Source organism: Lynx rufus, unplaced genomic scaffold (assembly GCF_022079265.1).
Source record: "Lynx rufus isolate CCGP_SWC_20201006 ecotype Redwood Valley unplaced genomic scaffold, mLynRuf1.p SCAF_15, whole genome shotgun sequence".
NCBI lineage: Eukaryota > Metazoa > Chordata > Mammalia > Carnivora > Felidae > Lynx > Lynx rufus.
In genome coordinates this window covers 8,603,493-8,626,525 of record NW_025814829.1, presented here as the reverse complement: position 1 = coordinate 8,626,525, position 23,033 = coordinate 8,603,493, and the positions used below count along the sequence as shown (strand labels likewise).

Below are 23,033 nucleotides of genomic sequence, written 5' to 3'. Positions count from 1 at the left end.
TAATGTGTCAACATTGGTTTATTGATTCTCACAAGTGTACCACAACAGGGGAAACTGGGTGCAGGATATATGGGAATAGGATATCCAGAAACTCTCTGTACTATCTTTGCAACTTGTCTATAAAACTAAAAGTATTCTAAAAGAAAATGTTTATAAAACACATGTGCATGTCTATACATATACACATAAATTAAATAAATAAAATAATAAAATGTTTTCTATTAAAAACCTAAAATTACTGCCCTATACTTTTTGGATTAAATATAGATTTCAAGGCTCTATATGGATGATCCCAACCTAAATTCTCCCTATCTCTTTTGTTTATGTTCTTTCTCCAAGTGGCATCCCAATCTTCTCTCTTCTCCCTCTGCCTGCTTACTCTTCTGAAATATATAAGGAAATCAGACTTCCCCCTCTGAGAGCAGCTCTTAGTCCCTAATGACCCTGGTCTTCATTTGGGATCTTTTTACATGTGTTTTAAACAACATGTTTCTTTATTTGTATTTCACCTCATTGACATCTAGCTAGTTGCTCTAAGTATACCATGTAGTTGTCAGCATGTCCGATAAATCAGCACAAGAACTTACATGGAAGCAGGGCTTTTCATTTTCAGCATCTGACAGCCATTATGGCTCATCTCCAAGGACACCTCTTCCCACTTTTTTTTTTCTTTTTTAAAGCATGACTTTTATAGCATGGTATTCAGAGAGAATATATCCCATGAATGCCGGTCAAATTTGCGTTTGTACACTACTCCCAATCCCCTGTGCCCCAATCTGTTCATTTCCCGTATTTTTGATTCTTGAAACAAGACATCATCTGAGAGTCCTCTTTCTCTTTTGTCCTCCCCAGTACAGTCAACCTTCCACTGATTCCAACTCTTAAAAGTGTTCTATTTTTTTTCCCTTTACTATCACTGCCATAATTCACCTCTCACTTAAGGATGGACTAGAGGTCAGTCAAAGCTAAAAAAACACTGTTACTGAGATCATGTTACCTTGAGAAAGCGTAAATCTAATTGAGTTTCTTCGTTGTTAAAATTCCTCCCATTACTTACCAGGCCTTTAAAACATGCTTACTGCTGTAGCCTCAACCCCCATTATGTTCTAGTCATAATGAACTGCATGTACTTTACCAAATACATCCCACTTTGCTCCACAATCCATGCCTTAGCACTTGCTTAAATCATAGCTCCTTTTGGAAATCTTCCCTGACCAATACTTTCCGCTCAGCACACTTCTTTTTCATTGTTTGCTTGTCTGCTATTCTAAACTATGGGACTGCAGGGAACAGGCACTGCCTTATTTAGCAATCTTCCCACAGAAAGAATATGCATCTGAGTGACAATAAAAATAGTTACATGGCTAAGTTTAAAATCAAAGAAAGAAATACTTAAAAAAATGATTCAGGAGTGAAAACATCCTCTTTGAAAATTGGTACCTGGGCTGTTGACTGCTGGGTAGACTGATTATATCTAATAGATACTCAAATATTTTTTACAGTGAAGAGAAATCAAGAGAGTTGCATCTCATTTTTCTTCCAGGGTTGATGTCTGTCAATAAAAGGCAGACATCAATAAAAGGAGGGGCTTGAACAATCAATCCAAAAAGCTGTAATCTGTAAATAATCCAGAAATGAATACTTAGTCTCCACTACACATACGCTCTCTCCCAGCAACTGAGCAAGATCATCACTTTCAAGTCAAGCTTAGTAGTCCTCAGTCACAATGGCTCAATACTACCGTACAAATAATTTTCACTATGGTATTAAAATGCTGTCTTTTTTTTTTTTTTTGGAAGAAAAGCAGATACCATAAACTTCTCAAAGCCTTCCTGAAACATTTTTTTGTTTTGAATAATTTTTACTTCCTTAGAAAAATAACATAAATAGCAAACCATCTCTAATAAAAGCCCCATCCTATAAATTTTACCAGATCCTATTCATGTTTGTAATCATATTTATAAGCAAATATATATGTATATACAAAATAATATGTATTATTAAATACATATATATGAAGTCCATGGTCTTCAGTCTACATGATTAAAATGAGGGTAGTCTTACAAATTAAAATACTCTTTCCCAGTAAGCAATGTTTTGTTTCTTTTCTGGATCATAGTTCTGAGTCTGGTTTTAAGAACATGCCTAAAAAGATGAACAATGTCAATACTTTCTCATTTCCTACAGTAGCATTAGTTCTGTGTAAAAGAAAAATGATCACTTACCTCTTGATGTTGTCAAAATAGTACTTAACAATTATCATGGTGGTATATCTGCTTTCTAGAATAGGTACATGAAACTAGCTGCCGAAGGATCATTGTTTTTCTCATTTGTCTAATGACAAGATCAAGTTTTTCTAGACTGTAAATTAGGTTTTACAATTCCTAAGTGATCAGAATTCCCAGTATTCCACAGACTTCTAAAAAGATCAAGCCATATCTGTTGAAGTGCTACCAATTTTTGATTCTTAAGAATCAAAATAAACTGATGAATTGTGACACTAAAAAGCACCAAAGCTAAAGCTCTATAATTAAACAAATAAATAATTATAAATCCAATTCTATGAGTTCTAAATGTGTTGTTATTCAAAAGTGCATTCTTTCCCATTGAAAAGCCATTTCCTTTTCTCTTTATAGCTGAAAATTAAGTCTTTAAAACACAATGGAAAGACTTTGTTTAAATCAAATAAGCAATTTTGTTTTGTGTTAAACACCATAAATTATAAAGAAATGTAACGATGGTTAAACAGGAATATCACTATGATTATATTTTATATTATTATAATTTATAATTATTTTCAAATAGAATTAATTAAAATACAAAATACGTTCAAGCACAAACAATGGAGACACATATTTTTATATTTAGAGAATATAAAAGTCACCTTTCACTCATGAGTTCGTCTGAGACTTTTTGCTCTTCGTAGTCCATTTTGTCCTTACTGGTCTGGCTTATTTCCTCACTTTCTAAAACTACTCCTTCATCTTGGATTTTTGGTCCTTGTCTAATTATTTTCAATTTCCTTTTTTTGACTTTGTTCTTGGTAAACTCTTGATATTGGTAAGCTCTATCACTGTCCATGTCCTGATCTCTACAACCTTCAAGGGGCTGGGTCATTGTCCGTTTGTTAGAGATGTCCTGTGGGAGGTCCACGGCCATGCGTTTTACCTTTCTCCTTCTGCGCAGAGTTCTGTTCCCAAGGTTGTCCACGGCAAAGTCAGATTCGTGCCACAGAGGTCTTTTTCCTCGTACATTATTATTTAGGTTTGATGATGGCCTGCGCTTAGCCACTAACATTTGGTCATCAGAGTCACTGTGATCTTTTTTATTATTATTGTGATTCTCTCTGTAGTCCTTGCTTGGTTCCTCTAAACTAGAGTCAGAGCCTTCACTTAAGCAGTGACCAGTCTCCCATGGGTGGTGAACATTATATGATCTCCGTTTTCTCCCTCTCCTTTTCCTTGCCTGGCGTTTCAGAGGGCAAGATATACTTCGAGAATGATCTCCTGTTTCAGCAAATCCACCTCGAGCTTGCTCTGAGCTCTCCTCCAATGCTGAGACAAGATCATGAACCAGTTCTTCCATGGTTCGACTGAAATGCCTACATTTTCAAAAAAAGAAGAAAAAAAATTAAAGAAAATAGTATTAACTGCATTAACCTAGTTTATTACAGCAGACAATTCACTCTAAATCTAAAATTAATCGTTATTATAAAGAAATGTTTAAAAGCTATTTAATTTTTCTATCCCAGATAGTTTCAAATATTCTGACTCATTTTAAGCTCCTTTTTCATATGTAAGTTCTTTTATTAAACATACGAATTACTTCAAGATAGAGTAAGCATAATATCAGCAATGAAAGATCCCAGTAATTTCCTATTTTTACTGTGTAATTATAGAAAAGTTATTTCTGCTTAAATCCCTGCTCATTAGTCTACTCCTGCCCTTTCCCTAGAGCCAGTTTTGCTAGAACAGATATGGAGAGAGCTTTCTCAAGCCTTCCTCCAACCACCCCTCCCCCACAGCAATTTCTAAGTGAAGAAGGAAACTGTACAATCCTCTACTCACCACACGCTCTACCCAGTCACCACCATGATATGCGAGGGAGATGGAAAGACTGACAGGTACTTTCAAGATTTGTAATATATGTGAAAGGAGAGTTTAACCAGACACTAGGCATATATTTAGGCCACACTAATCTCATAATTCAGTCAAGCAGAAACTGTTCATACTCAAACTGGAGGCTCACTGGTCTAAAATGGCCCATCATTTTTCTTATAATTCATTCTGAGACAGTCTCTTGGTATTTTTTAAATAAAAAGAAACAAACAAAAACCATTAAACTATGTTACCAGTGAGAAAATGATCTGCTTGTCAGCTAGGATAAGCATTCTTTACGGACTTTTATAAATTATATCGACCCTTTCCAAACCCAACTCCCAAAGATTCTAGATCGGTTGGTGATGGAAAGCCCCAAATTCCAATTTTATTTTGTAAACAGTATAGTTAATTCAAACATGTATCTTTCTTATACAGATCATGAACAATCATTTCTGAGTCTTAGAAGGACCTAGGGATCAAAATATCCTCAACTACAGAGGTCTATATAACTTCTAAATCTACAGTAGGGGTAGGCACACTTTTCTCTAAAGGGCCAAACAGTAAACTGTTAGGCTTTGCAGTCTATTAGGTCTCTGTCATAGCCACTCAACTTTAGCCACTGTAAGGTGAAAATAGCCCTAGGCAATACATAAATGAATGGCTGTGTTCTAATACAATTTTATTTACAAAACCAAGTGACGGCTGGCTATAGTTTGCTGACCCTGGTTTATATAGTCTCTACAGTCTATAATTTGAGGCATTTGCAAGTTCCTTATAATAATTTTTCATTTTGTGTTTTCATTTGAATAATCTGAAAACAAACATACATTTTAATTCAACTGGATTTACTACTTATAAGATGATTCACACATACAGCTTCTAACACAAGAACTTACTATGTGCTCGGCCCATTTTTAAGTGTTTTATATGCATTACCTCATTTCATTCTCACATAATAACCTTATAAGGTGGTATATGAGACACAAAGAGACACAGACATTAAGGGCAATTTGCCCAAAGTGACACACCTAGAGAATGGTAGAAACAGGTTTCAAACTCCAGCAATCTGGTTCTAGAGCCTGAATGCTCAACCAACTGCAGCCAAGAAAGGGATTCTAGTACCACACGATTCCAGTATCCAGTTTGCATTTGTTCATGAGTGATGTAGCAGCAGGTGGTACTATTTTAATTTCTGAGACAGATTTAATATATATCTGCGTAAAGCCAAATGACTCACACTTAGCATTATATTCCTTTGAACAGAAAAGAGGAATGGGAGACCTGAATCAAGGGCAGTATAGGTGGTGGAAGTCAGTTGAATCCAAAGCCCCCGATGCTGTAGTCATCAGTGAAATGTACATTGTGAGCAATTAACTAAATGGACACAGTTTTTCATTAAAAAAAAAAAAATTATGTTTATTCATTTTTGAAAGACAGGGAGAGACAGAGCACAAGCAGGGGTGGGGCAGAGAGAGAGGGGGACACAGAATCTGAAGCAGGCTCCAGGCTCTGAGCTGTCAGCACAGAGCCTGACACAGGGCTTGAACTCACCAACGGTGAGATCATGACCTGAGCCGAAGCCGGATGCTCAACCGACTGAGCCACCCAGGCGCCCCGACATCGTCTTTCATTTAATGTGGGCATTGTATTTTCCTGATCTATCTCCTTTAGCATTCTGAATTAACATGGTGACTGAAGTATATATTTTAAATAAACTCTGGAAAGCCACTAAAAGGGTCCTATATATTACTCAGGTTTTAGAACCCTGCATTTGGTTATGAGAAATAGGTGTCACGTAGGAATTAGCATTAAGCCAAAAGAAGGGCTACAATTCTGACTATACTGATAAGCCAAATGGGTCTTTTCTCCATCATCTCTATGTTAATAATCACATTTTTGTTTTCCCTTTATTGCAATAAATATTTTGTTCATTTCCTTGAATACTATTTCTTTGGAAGAAATGTAGTCTGAAAGATCTATGATTTCTGAATATAATATTGCACCTTTAATAAAATTCACTGGACACCAGCTTAACGTGTACTAGAATAAGGACCTTTGTCTAAAAGAAGACTCGGTATCACCTGGTTCTTAAGTAACTTACTCTTTGGAGATGCAGTTTTCTCATCAATGGGTGAATGACTAGGTCTAATTATTAATATGAAATTAACTCAATGCATGAATGTCATCTACAACTAAAGTTGCAGGTTATTTTGGAAGTTATAATCTAGTGCTTTACTACAAAAAGGAAATGTGGTGGACCTACCACCATTAGATAAAGGTTAGCAATCAGATTCAATCCATTGAAACTTAAGTCTTCAATCAATTTCATTTAAAAAGAATTATTGTAACAAACAGCTTAAGAAAATAGAACTGGTATTACTAAGAATGAAAGCAAAATTTCTTGATAACATCATTAAAATTGTCACTTTACTTGACTTTGTATTGTTTTTCTCAAGAAAAAAAAAGACATTAAAAAAATTTTAGGGGCGCCGGGATGGCTCAGTTGATTAAGTGTCCGACTTTGGCTTGGGTCATGATCTCACGGTTCATGGGTTCGAGCCCCGCGACGGGCTCTGTGCTGACAGCTTAGAGCCTGGAACCTGCTTTGGATTCTGTGTCTGCCTCTCTCTCTGCCCCTCCCCCACTCACTCACATATATAACAAACAAACATTAAAAAAAAATTTAAAAAAAATTTATCCAGAGAACTCAATTTATTCCATGATGTCATTCAAATAGGGATCAGATATGAATGCCAATGAAGACATTTACTTTAAAAAGACTTTTTAAAAGCCTCACAAAAACACAGAAGAAAATATGCAACATTCAGAGTTAAAATCACTTTCCCCCCCCTTCGGTTTCAACTCACCAGACTCCCGCAAGTCAAAACCCTTGTTAATGAGCTAGTGATATTATAGTCAGTCACGCTGCTTCACTTCTATCTCTCAGGGAAAACTGGCATCATCTGGCCTCACAGAAATAAAGTCATTATAAGAGACCACATAATCAATAGCTCATTTATTTCCTTTGCCTCGGCAGTTACATTGAAGACCATGGTATGGAAACACTTCATCTTCAAGATATTTTCTTAAATGAGACTTTTCCTATTGAAGAAAGAACCTGAAAATACAGAACTTTTCTGTACAAAAACGTGTTTATTAAGCATTCATAGCTGTAAAGTTTAATTACAGTAAAATTTAGTGAATTACCACTTAGCTAATTTGAATAACATTCATATTTATAAAACAATTTCTCTCCATTTGAAATTCAATGGAAAAGATATCTTTTGAGAATAGTTTGCATTAGGTAGAATGCCTAAGATGACAGTACACTAAGAGTTTTCTTCAAATACTCCAAATAAATAGAATAAGATTATAGTCCCACTATCTATCTAAAGTGGGATTTTGAAAACGACATGACCTGAGCTTAAGATAAGCATTTTGGTTTTTCGCAGGTGTATTGCATTATGCTGAGCAATATAGAACGTATGATCAACCCAAAATCTGATATGCCAGTTTTAGGTAAGAATTTTGCGCCAAGGGTTAAGTTTTTGTCAGTCTTCTTCTAGGCACTATTAAAACATCCAATAAAATGAGTAAATTGTTCTCCCTGGCTTTCTTAACACCAAATTCTAACTCAGACAAAGGCTTTCCTTAAAAACGTATGTTTGAGAGTGAGGATGGTCAATGAATGTAGAAACCTGGCGCTGAGTTTAGAGTTTTCTTTCAAATGTTTCTTGCTTAAGAAAGAAGACTCAGGACGTGGCCTTAGTCCAAACTCGATGCTCACATGTTCCCACAGGACTAGCAGTTGACTGATGAATCAAATCAAGGGCTCTCAAACAGCAGTCAACAATGTACAGGGAGGCACGGCAAAGAAGCCCAAGAAAGCCCGGAAAAACTGATCCCCCCAAAAACTGACAGCCAATTACTCCATCAGTGACTTTTCCTTTTTGGAGACTCTATTAGCAATAACTACTATTCCTAAGAGGATAAAATATAGCATGTACAGAAAAATTAGAGAATAATTTCCTTGCCTGGACACTGATAAAAATAACTACATAATAAGATGATAGACATGTGTGTCTTCATAAACCCAACAATTTCATTAAAAACAAACAAAAATCTTCCATATGTAACAAAAAAGTAACTGACCACAGCTATCAAATATCTAGGTAAGGAAAAAGAAATCAAATGCTCCTTATCATCTAATACATGGTAAAATTCTCCTCTTCATCTCTGTAAAACATAGGATTATCTCTTCTACAAACTTAAGTAACTCTAGCAATGGAGTGCTAAAACAAATTCACCCACTGCTAAATACAACTACTTAATTGGCTTCTAGCAAGTTAAGGAAATAGCCATTTATTGTTAGTTTCTGCATGAATAAAAATTCAATGTGTACAAAAACAATGTAGGAGGAATACCTAGTCAAGAGCTATGCTGACGAATGTATGCTATGACTGATCACAAACTTAAGAAAATAGTCTTGGAATTACATGTTTTGATATTCGTGTTAGCTTTGGCTGAAGATAGGAAGGGTTGTTTGGGCATAAAAGTAAATAGCTAAAGAATACACATTAAAATTAACACATAATAGTGTAGATCATGACAATGAGTGCCTAAACATGCAAACAGGAGCCTTAGAGATGCTACATCAGGGCTGGCTGGGTGGCTCAGTCAGTTAAGCGTCCAGCTCAGAGTTCCTGAGTTTGAGGCCCACCACAATGGACCCTGCTGATGGTGCAGAGCCTGCCTGGGATTCTCTGTCTCTTTCTCTTTCTGCCTGTCTCCTGCTCATGCTTGCTTTCTCTCTCAAAGATAAATAAATTAAACATGAAAAAAAAAAAAAGATGCCACATCCAGGGCTAAATTTCATGCCTAATTCAATAAAATATGATTTGTTTGATTAAAATTTCTACTGCTCATAGGAATTTATGCATTTCCTTCTTTAATGGTAACATTATTTGTCAAAATAAGTCTTTATCTCAGTCTAGTAACCTTTAAAATGATTAAAAGAAGTATCTCCTTTTATATACCTTGAGGAAATATTTCTTAGGAAATATAGAATAACCCTAACATTAAATGTTAACATTTAAGCTAGTTTAGAAATTCCTTGACCTACCTAACTTAAACCATTAATCAGAAGTAACCTTTTCTCTCTTCTTGAAAGAGGTAGCGTGGAGTTAGGGGAACTTATTATGAAACGTGTAAGTAATTAATTATAACTTTACATTAATATTAGGCAATGCACATGGACCAGAATTCTCTAGGTAGGGGAAAAGGCTGGGAGGAAACTAGAGAACACAAGCTTTAAAGTCAAATCTATGAATGTGGAAGCTAAATTTGACTCTATTCCTTAGCTATAGGACCCTAAACAAATTGCTTATTTTCAGACTGTTTATTCATCATAAAAATGGTATATTTTCTACCTTGAAGGGATTCTGTGGGATGAGAGTGAATACTTATGTGAGAGTAGTTATTTCGTCTTTTAACAACCTCTGTACATGAATGAGGTGGTCACTGAAATATCAAATCATTCTGCTTTTAAGGTGTAACCACCTTATGAATCCTGAGGATATCATAATGAAAGCACAGACCTTACCCTTTCTGAGTTCTTGAACCACTCTGACTCATGGGAAGAGGGGGGGATAACAGACATTAGCAAAAATCTTGCATATCATTTCAAGACATTCATGCACTCTTTAAAGATTTTCATGAATATTAAAAAAAAACCTAAAAATTAATGCTGCATTTCTGACTGACTCCTAACTTAATAATATATAAATACAAGAAAAAAATAAATCAAAGAAAGTCATTCCACCAAGTTAGGAGCCACAGGTTCTCCACCAAACAGAAAAGTTCATTGCCAATGGAAGCAAAGGTTCCACAGACTTGAACTTGACTGGAAGTGCTGCTGGCACCTGCTATTTTGTCACTTTTGTTACCACAGGAACAGGCAGAAAGCTTTCTTTCCTCCAAACCCTAGCAGTTAGGCCAAAAATTAAAAATTAACTTAAATTTAAAAAAATCATTCATGGCTTTAGAAAAAAGTCTTTTTCTACTTTCCAAATAGTGAGTTAATAAGGCAAGCTCATTTGCTATTTAAATTTGAAGGTTCTTCTGTTTTTAACTTCATTTAACTTCAAGAGTCATTCAAAACTTTACGCTCTAATCACTTTTGAAACACAAATTGTTGAATAAGAAGTTGTGTAAATGACATAAAGTCAAAGTCTAAAACAAACAAAAATAATTTGGAGTCTAAAAAATAATTCATTCCAATTCTTGTCAACATGCATATATTAGAGCACATCTAGGCAAGTTTCTAATATGGACGAGAGGAGTCTCATTCATTGCTCAAACATGGTAACTAACTATTCAATATTTATTGAATATATAATATATTCTGAATTCTTAGAATAAGAATGAAGACAACTGAATATTAATTACAAGTACCTAGCATAATGCTTGACATGCAACAGATGTTTAAAAAAGATCTGTTGGCTGGGGCGCCTGGGTGGCGCAGTCGGTTAAGCGTCCGACTTCAGCCAGGTCACGATCTCGCGGTCCGTGAGTTCGAGCCCCGCGTCGGGCTCTGGGCTGATGGCTCAGAGCCTGGAGCCTGTTTCCGATTCTGTGTCTCCCTCTCTCTCTGCCCCTCCCCCGTTCATGCTCTGTCTCTCTCTGTCCCAAAAATAAATAAACGTTGAAAATAAATAAATAAATAAATAAATAAATAAATAAATAAAGATCTGTTGGGGGGCACCTGGATGGTTCAGTTAGTTAACCAGCTGACTTTGGCTCAGGTCATGATCTCACACTGTGTGGGTTCGAGCCCTGCGACAGGCTCTGTACTGACAGCTTGGGGCCTGGAGCCTGCTTAGGATTGCCTCGAGCCTGCTTAGGATTCTGTGTCTCCTTCTCTCTCTGCCCCTCCCTCACTCACACTCTGTCTCTCTCGGTCTCTCTCAATAAATAAATAAATAAATAATTTTTAAAAAGAGATCTCTTGGGTGAACAAACCAATGAATGACTGAATAAAAAAACAGGAAAAATATGTCTTCACTAAACAACCCTGATTTCAAAGTTTCTGCCACATTAACAAGACAGATACTCTTAACTTTCTGGCTACCTTTCTAGCAGAGCAAATGTGGTGGTAAAGGACAAATTATCAAAGATGTTTTAAAGGTTTCCAGCTTGCCATAAATAAAAATGCTAAAGAGCTAAACTAATATTAATGGGTTACTTGGCCAAAATCACACTGGCCACTGCTTTGATCCCTCATTGTCGAAATAGAAACCTGACTCAAATAAACCTGACAGTATAGAATTGACCTCAAGATAAAAGACAAAAAAAAAAAAAAAAAAAAAGGCAGTTATTTAAAAAATGCACATTTTCCACTCTGCCATTTCTTGGACCCAAAGAAAATCCAAATAATAAGAAAGAAACTACAGAAAAAAGGAAATGATCTAGAATAAACATAGTTTATATTTTTAAGGACTTTAAAAAAAAAAAAGCAAACCACACACATTGAAACAAACAGTATGGCTCAATATATCAGTAATTCAATATTTGCATTATCAAGGACTTAATTGTAAAACGTGTTAGTTCAACCTTTAAAATTTTAAAAACCAGAAATTCACTTTAAATATAAATCACTAATAAGGTAAAATGTAATAAAAGTGTATCTAAATTATAAATGTGGTTTATCCATTAAATGAATCAAATTTTAAAAGGCAGGTTAACATTATAAGTGCCACAATACTTACGCTTTTTGGCCCCTAATTTCAAAATTGTGTGTGGATGAGGAGTCAGGAAAAGGAGATAGAAACTCTCAGGTATAACGATTTTATAAAAATATAATATAAACCACTTACAAGAACAATTTGCACAAAAGATATATTCATTTCCTGAGGATTTTTATTATTTAATTGTATACAACTTGTCTTCTGTAGCAGTAAATTACAAAATATAATCTCAGTTCTATTTTTCAAACAAATTGTTAAAGGGGTAGATAAATCATCTACTATTTACCCCTTTGGGGCCTAAAACTTGAAAAATCTAATCTCGACATTGGAGAAAAAGTTGAAGTCAAGATAGGAGGTATATACAACAGGAATCCAGGCTAGCTAACCTATCCAGGCATAGTCTTTCCCGTTTAGATATTCCCGTGATATTGTATCTTATTCAGACAAATAGGACGCATACGAGGATGGTGAAGAATTGTTCTAGGTATACCAGCATCACACTGCAAACATGGTACGTGGGCAAGTTACCTAAGCTGTATTTGCTCCTGTTTTGCCATTTCTAAAATGCAAAAAAAACGACAGCACCCACCTCAAAAGATTTACATGAGATATATGTACATAAAACTCCGCGCCAAGGAATCAACCAGTAGTAGCAACCCCAGCGGCACTGGGGCTTCCTTACTGAGAGCAAACTTACGTGCATAGTATGGTAAATGTCTGATCAATGAATGAAAAGGAAAATTCCATTGAGAACTTTCCAATAAGGGAATGGTTGTGCAGATAAACTAGAAAATCAAGGTTCCAGTTTGCTGGAAAGTGTTCATTCTGGCCAATCAGGCGTGATTTTTCCGAGTTTCATTAAGAAACAATGATTAAGTGCTAAGCACTATGTTATCCTCTGGGCCATAAGAAAAAAATGAATTCTACACCGATAATTGAAAAGAAGATAAGCATTTTAAGAGAACTGAAGGAGGGTTTCTCTGTATTATACGGAGGTACCTAACTATGAGTTGGTGAGAAGGTGAAAGGGAGAGTAAGGAGTTGGAAGAGTCATACTTTTTTTATTAAATAGTCCTCTGTCCTACAAATCAGTATCGCTGCAACAAGGGCAGACCAACCTATAAAGCACATCGTGTTTAGTTCCCTTAACAAGGTATCGAATGCTGAAACATTAAGACAGGTACCTATTAGATGCCTGGGGAGGGAATTCTGGGGTAATGGAAATGTCCTATATCTTGTTTTGTGTGGTGATTACACAGTATATACAACTGTCAGAACTAAAAATACTAAACATGTAACAAGTGTTTTATGTTATGCTAATGACAGACACCATTAAAAAAAAAATACGGCTCATTTAAGAAAGTACTCCCAGCTTTCTCACTGGAAAATGTCAGAATTTAAAAGTATAACCATTATAAAATGAACTACAGAACGATCTAATCTCATTCAAAACATTTCAAGCAAGATATTCTTTTAACTTTTCAGCGATAAGGGACGCAGAGGAATTCTTTGAGATCACAGACTACTAGCGTGCCTCATGGTCTCATTCATTGCAGAATCTAAGAATGGACGTTTTTCGGCCACAGGTCACCCATTTTTCAATACTTTATGCTTGAAATTGTCAGTGGGAAACGTGTTTCACTGCTTGTCCGACGTATGCTTGGGGAAAAATAGGCCTGGCACTGCAGAGCTTTCAATTAGAAATCCAAAACCCAGCTTCTAGGTCCAGGACTAAAATGTCCATGGGAATTTTGGACAACTCACTTAGGAATTCTGTGCCCGTGATAATCTCCTATCAGAGCTGTCATAAAGACAAAGTGCATGAATTTGTGAAAGCACTTTGAAAAATCAAAGCAATATATTATTTCAAAGTGGCACTGGTGATGGGGGTACCGCAGCCCTGGTCAAACCCCAAACCTAAAATCCTGGCATTTACATGTTCTTAGGGAACACTCATACACATCTCATTTGAACTAAAATGGACCGTTCAAGGGGCAGAAACAGGTAGGCCACTCCCACTCCAGAAAAGAGAGGGGTGAGTGGGGTGTCTTCTAGTACTAAACTTCCAGAACTCTAGATTTCTGGGATTTGACCCCCCAAGACACCTGCTGTAATCTAGTACATTTAAAAAGGAACGTGAGGGGATAAGATCTATATTAAGTTAGTTTCTTCTGTCCCTAGCGTTGTCAACAATCAGGGACGAAATGAATTGCTCTTGGAGTATAGACAGCTTTACTCCCCAAATATCGTAGAGGGTTGGGCAATCAGCAAGCATTTACCGTACTCCTGCACACATCTTTAGCACACACCTCAACGCCTTGCTCAAATCGCTTCCAGCCCAGGCACGAGTGAGAGCAAGGCCTAAGTGTCTTCAGATCATCCATCCCCAACTCCCTCCCCCTTCCATTCCAGGTCCGGCGGCCTCAGGCCATCACACCCTCTCCTGGTCTCCCATCCCCAGGGCCGCCAGCCTCACCAGCTGTTCCCGGCGGCTGGAGCTCCGATCGGTTGGCGCCCGGCGGCCCCGAACATTAACGACACCCAGGAGCCTGGCCTCGAGGCTCAGGCCCGAGAACAGACTCCAACTACCACAGCACCAGCGACTTCCAGAAACAGTTCAGCATTTTGAGCTGAGCTTCCGGAAGCAGACGGGAGGCGGAAACCGGATGCCCGGAGCAACCATTACCTCTCCTCCCCGCACCGCCTTCGTCGCCTGTAATCTCCTCCTTTTTAACTCACAGAAAAGATAGAGGCAAGTCCCTGGAACCTTTTCCTACGAAAAATTTCTTAAATGTCTTTCTAGTATTCTGCAAACTGAAGCAGGGTGGCAAATAGAAGTGGAGTGGTCGAAAAGTTGTACCCTCGGGACTAGCTTTATGGTTTAGCCCGGTTGCCATGGAGACCAATAGCAACACCCGTGCTCCCGCAGAAGCCGGGAGGCTATGGCCACGTTAGCTCGGCTCCAAGCTCGGTCGACGTTCCTGGCACACCAGTACTACTTCAGGAACAGGTAAGGCGTCGACTGGGGTACAGCTCAGAGGGCTGGCTTCGCCCTCGCCAGGCGTTCCTCGGCAAGAGTTTCCTATTAACAAAGTCCCTGAATCAGTAAATACCAAGCACTTCTCCCCGCTTCGTTTGTTGGCCGCAAACTTAACCACAAGTTTAAAAGTAGTGTTACCATACAGAGGAATTATAGATGGGGGTAAAGGGAGGACATAGTTATTAGCTTGAGATGGCTTAGGAAACTTCCCACTATAGATAAAATTGCAGAATAAAGTATTCTGGGACATCATCACTCCACAGTTTGATGAAACCCATGCCCTCTCTGTTGAAGTTTTAGTACCCTGACTGGGGTGACCCAGGCACTCTAGCTGGGGGATCTCCGTTGTGTCTCCCGTTTGCCTGGGGATTTGAGCCTCCATGGTTTCACAGATGTCATTGAACTCAACTGTTCCATGGCTCATTTGTCTTCCCGAAGTGACAGTATCTAAACCATTCTGGCCATGATGAGAATAGGCTGGCATTCCTTCCATTTCATTTATTATTACTATTAATATTTTCAGTATAAAGAGAAATCGCTAAAGATCATGAAAGAATCAAAATTCCAATGTTCGCCTAGTTAAAACAACAACAACAACAGAGTGTTTGTAGCTTTGGGCACAAAGGCCGTATAAAATATCAATATGTGAAAAAAGGTAACTGGCAGTTTCCTTAAGCAATGATTGCCATTTCCCATGTGTTATTGGTTAGATCAGCGCTTTGTAAACTGTAGTGTACATTAGAATCATTTGAGGATGATGTTAGAATATAGATTCTGATTCAGTGGGTCTCCGTTATGGCCAGAGAATCTGCATTCTTAGAGGAGTTCCTGTGAGGCCCCATTGTGCAAAAAAAAAAAAAAAAAAAATGTGTGTGGGGGGACTTTGTAGAAAAGGAACTAGGTATGGGTCTATTTCTTAAACATCCTTAACAAATTATGTATCTATTCCCACTTTGCATGAGGGAAGGAAAATGAGATTCATGTAGAAAAAATTCACAAAATATTCAAAGTAATGTTGGTTTGATGGGAGGAGATTAAGCCAAGAGACCAAAACAGGTGGCTACTGTAGAGTTAGAATTAATGGTTTGCATAGGTGTAAACTTTAATACAGGTATAATGAGAACTTTTACAGAAATAAAATTAGAGGAAAAAAAGTTACTGGAATGAATTTTTAAAAAAATAAACGTTTCAGGGCGCCTGGGTGGCGCAGTCGGTTAAGCGTCCGACTTCAGCTAGGTCACGATCTCGCGGTCCGGGAGTTCGAGCCCCGCGTCAGGCTCTGGGCTGATGGCTCAGAGCCTGGAGCCTGTTTCCAATTCTGTGTCTCCCTCTCTCTCTGCCCCTCCCCCGTTCATGCTCTGTCTCTCTCTGTCCCAAAAAAATAAATAAAAAAAACGTTGAAAAAAAATTAAAAAAAAAATAAACGTTTCTAGTTACAAATATAGTAAATGAATTTAAAAATAGAAAAGTCACTAGTGAGAGGTAAATGTTTTAGGAGAGCAACATGGAGGACATATCCAGGGGATTTAGTATGTGAATGATAGTCACTGCAGAATTTGGGAGTGGGAGTGGGAAGAAGATAAATGACTAATATAGAAGTAGTAGAAGAAAACTTTCCTAAACTGGAGAAAGAATATGGCTTTGAATGGAGAGGGCTCTGAGTATGAGACAGGATTTTTTTTTTTTTTAAAGACACACTTCTTAGATGTTATCTGGCAAAATTTCAAGGATACAGAAACAATTTTACAAGCTCCTAATCTAGACAGACAAGAAAAAGTTATTTGCCAACGAAGAAAGAAGCACTGATTGGTTCATAAGCAACACAGGGACTTCTAAGAGAAAAAAAGGACAATAATTATTGATTATTCAAGGAAATATCTGAAAAACCTAAACCCATCAAAGCTCTTATTCATTCTTTTTTTTTTTTTTTTTTTAATGAAAGAAAGACGTTTTCAGATATATAAAGACTCAGGGTTATGTCATCCATATAGCCTATTGGAGGAAATGTACTCAAGAAAGTACTCTCTGAAATCAAGTGAAGATTAAATTAGAGCAAAGATCTCAAGATAGGGGAAGAGGAGCAAAAGAAGTAATAGAAACAATAAGGAATAACTGTACTTGTATTTATAGTTAAATCTAGATGAACGCTGTTCCTGAGATTTATGGGATACCCCTAATTCCATGCAGTTAAAAGAATCCAATAGGCACTTTGAGTTTGCTTCCTACACATCTCCTTGTGCATTTCAAAAATTCATTAGTACATTTTCCACCTTGTAAGTGATCACAGACAGTAGTGTTGTGAATAATCTCATTAATACGGTAATGCAGGTCATTCTATATCCAGCTTCTAATATCAGTTTTTCCCCACTCTGCCAGCCTATGTGATAATAATAATTACTCCAGAGGCCAGTCTTTTTAGTGACCTTGGAACTCCCCACAGTCTCTCCCATCACCCAGTCTCAAAGACAGTGGCATAGGTTTAAGGTTCGCAGTGCTGCCTATCAGGCTATCTTTCAATTTTTTAAGTTTTATGTAGCCAAAGTTGTCAATCTATTATTTTGGCTCTGGGGATTTTGCCTTCATTGGAATGGTCTTTCTCAACCCGTGGTTATAAGAAAATTCTCTGTGTTTACTGACAATATTTTTAAAGTTTTATTACGTGTTTCTTCACTCTGCAATTGTGTTTGTGTGTATGTATCAGGTGAGATAGGGACTTAACTTTTAGTATAGAAATTGTCTCAAAGCCTTTACTGAACATTCCACACTTTTCTTACCAGTGTTATGTATTGCAAGATAAATTAAAGTTGTAAAAATTGCAAAGGAAGAAGCAAAATTGGCTTTGTTCACTGACAACATGATCCTGTGCATAGAAAACTAAGTTACCTACAAAAACATCCAGAAATAAGTGAATTTAGCAAGGTTGTAGGACACAATACACAAAAATCAGTGGCCTTTTTATGTAATAGCAATGAGCAATTGTAATTTGAAACTATAAAAACAATTCGATCTATAAGAGCATCAAAATACATGTTACTTTATCTATTGACCTTGTAGAAATACCTTGTGTACACAATTTGTACACAAAAGTGTTTTAAGTACAGGGTTATCTGTAAAGCATTCATTAAAGCATTACTTCTTTTTTAAAAATTTTTTTTTTTTGAGAGAGAGAATGAACGGGAGAGGGGCAGAGGGAGAAGGAGAGAGAGAATCTCAAGCAGGCTCCATGCAGGGCTTGATCTCACGACTTTGTAGAGATCATCATAACCTGAGCCAAAATCGAGTGGGACACTTAACAGACTGAGCCACCCAGGTGCCCCTAAAGCATTATTTCTAACAGGGGGGGAAAAAAACCAAACCCTGAAAGTAACTTGTATATATTTGTAACTAATCTGGCTAAATAAATTAAGGCATATACACATGATGGAATATTAAGTAGCAGTTTTATTTATTTATTTATTTATTTTAATGTTTATTTTTGAGACAGAGAGAGACAGAGCATGAACGGGGGAGGGGCAGAGAGAGAAGGAGACACAGAATCCAATGCAGACTCCAGGCTCTGAGCTGTCAGCACAGAGCCCGACGCGGGGCCCGAACTCACGGACCGTGAGATCATGACCTGAGCCGAAGTCGGACGCTCAACCGACTGAGCCACCCAGGCGCCCCATGTAGCAGATTAAAAGTGAAAAATTTTAGGGCTTCCTGGGTGGCTCAGTCTGTTAAGTGGTGGACTCTTGGTTTCAGCTCAGGTCACGATCTCATAGCTTTGTGGTGGGTTCAAGCCCCACATGGGGCTCTGCACTGACAGTGTGGAGCCTGCTTGGGATTCTCTCTCTCCCCCTCCCCTGCTTGTGCTTTCTCCATCTCTCTTAAAATAAATAAGTACAATTTTTAAAACACTAAATGAAAGTGAAAAATTTTATGCCTAATGACAAAAAATTCAGAGACAAATTAAGTTTAAAAAAACAGCTCACAGAAAACATATAATACATTTTGTATGAAATGTTTATGCATACAGAGAGACATAGGAGCTGAAATCATAGATAAAAAACTGTTAACAGTGATTAGATTTTGAGAATTGGAACATAGGGAAGGTTGAAATGGTATCTTAATTTTTTGTCTATATTTTTCCATGTAGTTTACAATTTTATATTAAATATTGGGTATTCATTATAATTTATAAAGTAAACAGTAAATAAATAGGAAAAAATACCCTAAGGCAAAAGTTTTCTTTTTAAAACACAGAATTAAACATATAAAATAAGTGACCATGAAGATGTAACTGATACAAAATTTGCCTTGCCACCATGAAAAATTAGAAAAGTGAACAAAATATGTGGAAAATTACTTTTAGACATTTTGATACAACAGACAGTGTAGGATTGTAATCTCTTAGTGAAAGGAAACAAATGAGGTTATCTAGACAGTTACTCCCACTTTACGCGTGGCAGTAGCTTCTGAACAAAACTCAAACTCAACAGCATCGTGTTCATATTGTCTAGCATCTGTTCCTAAATTATTTGTAGGACAAAAATACAGCAAACTGTGACCTACACCCAGGAGGAAAAACAGCCAATTAGTAGAAACAGACCCAGAAATGCAAAGATGATACAATTAGCATATAAGGTGTTTTAAGTAGCTTTCAAAACATGCATAAAGACTTGAAACTATATGCATAATGAGTTAAATGGAAATAAGAAGAAGATGAAACTTTAGAGATACAAAACAGATTATCTGAAACAAAAAAATTCAGATGGACTTAACATCAGATTAAAATCCTGCAAATAAAACATTAGTCAACTTGAAGACTTTACAAATACATATTGTTGAGTAGAGCAGTATATAGAAGTTAATTAGATCAAATTGGTTAATAAGTGTTGTTAGGTCTTTTATATTGCTGTTGATTTCCTATACAGTTGTCTTATCAATTATTCAGGGAGGCATGTTGAAATATCTAACTCTTACTGTGAGTTTGTCTCTTTCTCCCTTTAGTTTTGTCAGGTTTTGCTTCACATATTTTGAAGCTCTATTATTAGGTGCATACTCACTTAGGATTATTACATTTTCCTAATAAATTAACCTTTTTATCATTATAAATATTTTATGCATGATAGTTTTTTATCTTAAGTCTACTTTAAATGTCAAAATTATTTTATTTATTTATTTATTTATTTTTTTTTATAGTTTTAAAAATATATTTTCTTTTTTTTTTTTTTATATGAAGTTTATTGACAAATTGGTTTCCATACAGCACCCAGTGCTCATCCCAAAAGGTGCCCTCCTCAATACCCATCACCCACCCGCCCCTCCCTCCCACCCCCCATCAACCCTCAGTTTGTTCTCAGTTTTTAACAGTCTCTTATGCTTTGGCTCTCTCCCACTCTAACGTCCTTTTTTTTTTTTTTTTTTTTTTCCTTCCCCTCCCCCATGGGTTCCTGTTAAGTTTCTCAGGATCCACATAAGAGTGAAACCATATGGTATCTGTCTTTCTCTGTATGGCTTATTTCACTTAGCATCACACTCTCCAGTTCCATCCACGTTGCTACAAAAGGCCATATTTCATTTTTTCTCATTGCCACGTAGTATTCCATTGTGTATATAAACCACAATTTCTTTATCCATTCATCAGTTGATGGACATTTAGGCTCTTTCCATCATTTGGCTATTGTTGAGAGTGCTGCTATGAACATTGGGGTACAAGTGCCCCTATGCATCAGTACTCCTGTATCCCTTGGGTAAATTCCTAGCAGTGCTATTGCTGGGTCATAGGGTAGGTCTATTTTTAATTTTCTGAGGAACCTCCACACTGCTTTCCAGAGCGGCTGCACCAATTTGCATTCCCACCAACAGTGCAAGAGGGTTCCCGTTTCTCCACATCCTCTCCAGCATCTATAGTCTCCTGATTTGTTCATTTTGGCCACTCTGACTGGCGTGAGGTGATACCTGAGTGTGGTTTTGATTTGTATTTCCCTGATAAGGAGCGACGCTGAACATCTTTTCATGTGCCTGTTGGCCATCTGGATGTCTTCTTTAGAGAAGTGTCTATTCATGTTTTCTGCCCATTTCTTCACTGGGTTATTTGTTTTTCGGGTGTGGAGTTTGGTGAGCTCTTTATAGATTTTGGATACTAGCCCTTTGTCCGATATGTCATTTGCAAATATCTTTTCCCATTCCGTTGGTTGCCTTTTAGTTTTGTTGGTTGTTTCCTTTGCCGTGCAGAAGCTTTTTATCTTCATAAGGTCTCAGTAATTCACTTTTGCTTTTAATTCCCTTGCCTTTGGGGATGTGTCGAGTAAGAGATTGCTACGGCTGAGGTCAGAGAGGTCTTTTCCTGCTTTCTCCTCTAAGGTTCTGATGGTATTTTAAACTGTAACACTATTTGAATAAAATGAAACAGTTTTGAGATGCCATTCTTTACTGTATGTGTGTATATATACACACATATACATATATATATATATACATATATACATGTATACACATATATACATGCATGTAGGTATTTAAAACTACTGAAATAATCTGAAACTTATAAAAAGTTCTAATGCAATACAGGTTTTTTTTCTCATAAATCATATGATTGTAAGTTGCAACCTGATGGCCCATTGTCCCCCAAATTCTTTCCACTTAAAGACATTGTATAACTATAATTCCACTGTGAAAATCAAGAAATTAACATTGATACATTTCTATCATCTAATCTTCAGACTCCATTCAAGCTTTGCAAGTTGTTGGAATAATGTTATTTATAGCAAAATGGTCCTAAGTGTCTTATCTCCTTAGTTATCTTTAATATGGAACATTTTCACGGTCTTTCTTTGATTTTCATAACCTTACTACTTTTGAAGATCAATTATTTTGTAAAATTTCACTCAATTTGGATCATTCTGATTTTTTTTTCCTCTTGATTAGACTCAGGTTATGTATCTTTGGCAGAAATACCACAGAAATGATGCCATAATCTTTTTCATATATTCTACCCGGTACTACATAATTTTTATTTGTTTCATTAGTGATAGTCTTTATTTGGATCATTGACCAAGATAATTTCTGCTAGGCCCCTCTACTATAATGTTCTCTTCCCCCACCCCACTTTGTGTTTAGTAGGTATATTGTTTTTAATGTTTATTTATTTTTAGAGAGAGATTGTGACCTGGGGAGGGGCAGAAAGAGAGGGAGAGAGAGAATCACGAACCATGAGATCATGACCTGAGCCAAAATCAAGAGTTGGGTGCTTGAATGACTTAGCCACTCAGGTGCCCCCAGTAGGTATTTTTTAAAAGCAAGTAATTTGAAGCTGTGCATGTACTCCGTTCCTCATCAAACTTTCAATGTATTTATTTACTTATGCACATCATTATGGACTCATTGGTTCCTATTCAGTGGGTTAACATCACTTTTATTACTTATGCTTATGCTACCATTGTCCCACTCTTTCACAATGGGAGCCACTAGAAGCTTATCATTGTACCCTGATCATCGCAATACTTTCTTGCTTTCTGACACAGAAAAAATGGGTTCCAGGCTCATCTTTTTCTTTTCCTGCCCCGGATCTGGAGTCATCTATTTCTTCAAGGAGCCCTTGCTTCTTTTAATGAGTGCCCTGCTGATGGGTTGCTGCTCTCAGATTTTCTTAAGTGGACAGAGTTAGAAAATATGTGCATGTATGCATTTGCATGCAGTTTACGTCTGTACTTTATTCATCCATCCGTCTGTCCACCTACCCATGTGTGTGTTGAAATCCATAAGTTTGCATTGACAATTTCATTTCAAATCCAGCACCATGTGATTCACTCTAGTTTATCTCCCTTTCCTTTCCTTTCCTTTCCTTTCCTTTCCTTTCTTTTTTTTTTTTTTAAACACTGAGAAACTGGGCTCTCATTATCCTTAATATATTGCTTAAGTTGATCAGTTTTCTGTAATCAAACTCCTGTCACCATAACTGCCCTCTCTTTTATGGACACCGTTTTCATGTACTGTGGGCTCTACCTCTCCATGCTGCACCTGTTCATCAAACTGGATACTCTTTTCATCATTCTTGGGTTTTGATTCTCTGTTCTGGCTGCCCTTCCTTGTAGAAACTTTCTTCACCTTTCCTCGACACCTAAACACTTAGACATTCTCTCCATAGGAACACTGTTCTTAGTTTGT

General features: G+C 37.0%; 2 protein-coding genes across 3 annotated transcripts in view; one reads left to right on the top strand and one right to left on the bottom strand.

The window, feature by feature from the left end:
- The window catches only part of GPATCH2 (G-patch domain containing 2), a 176,448-nt gene extending 161,993 nt beyond the window's left edge, over positions 1–14,455 (bottom strand). For both annotated transcript variants that reach the window (XM_047076559.1, XM_047076560.1), the window contains exons 1-2: positions 14,322–14,455; positions 2,885–3,601 (exon numbers count right to left, since the gene is read on the bottom strand). In XM_047076559.1, the coding sequence (XP_046932515.1) occupies positions 2,885–3,601; positions 14,322–14,377 (773 nt within the window). In that variant the 5' untranslated portion in view covers positions 14,378–14,455. The remainder of the gene's footprint in view (positions 1–2,884; positions 3,602–14,321) is intronic.
- A 1,225-nt stretch (positions 14,456–15,680) lies between these two features.
- SPATA17 (spermatogenesis associated 17) overlaps positions 15,681–23,033 on the top strand; it is a 198,833-nt gene continuing 191,480 nt past the window's right edge. The window contains exon 1 of the mRNA XM_047077214.1: positions 15,681–15,715. Coding sequence (XP_046933170.1) covers positions 15,681–15,715 — 35 coding nt within the window. The remainder of the gene's footprint in view (positions 15,716–23,033) is intronic.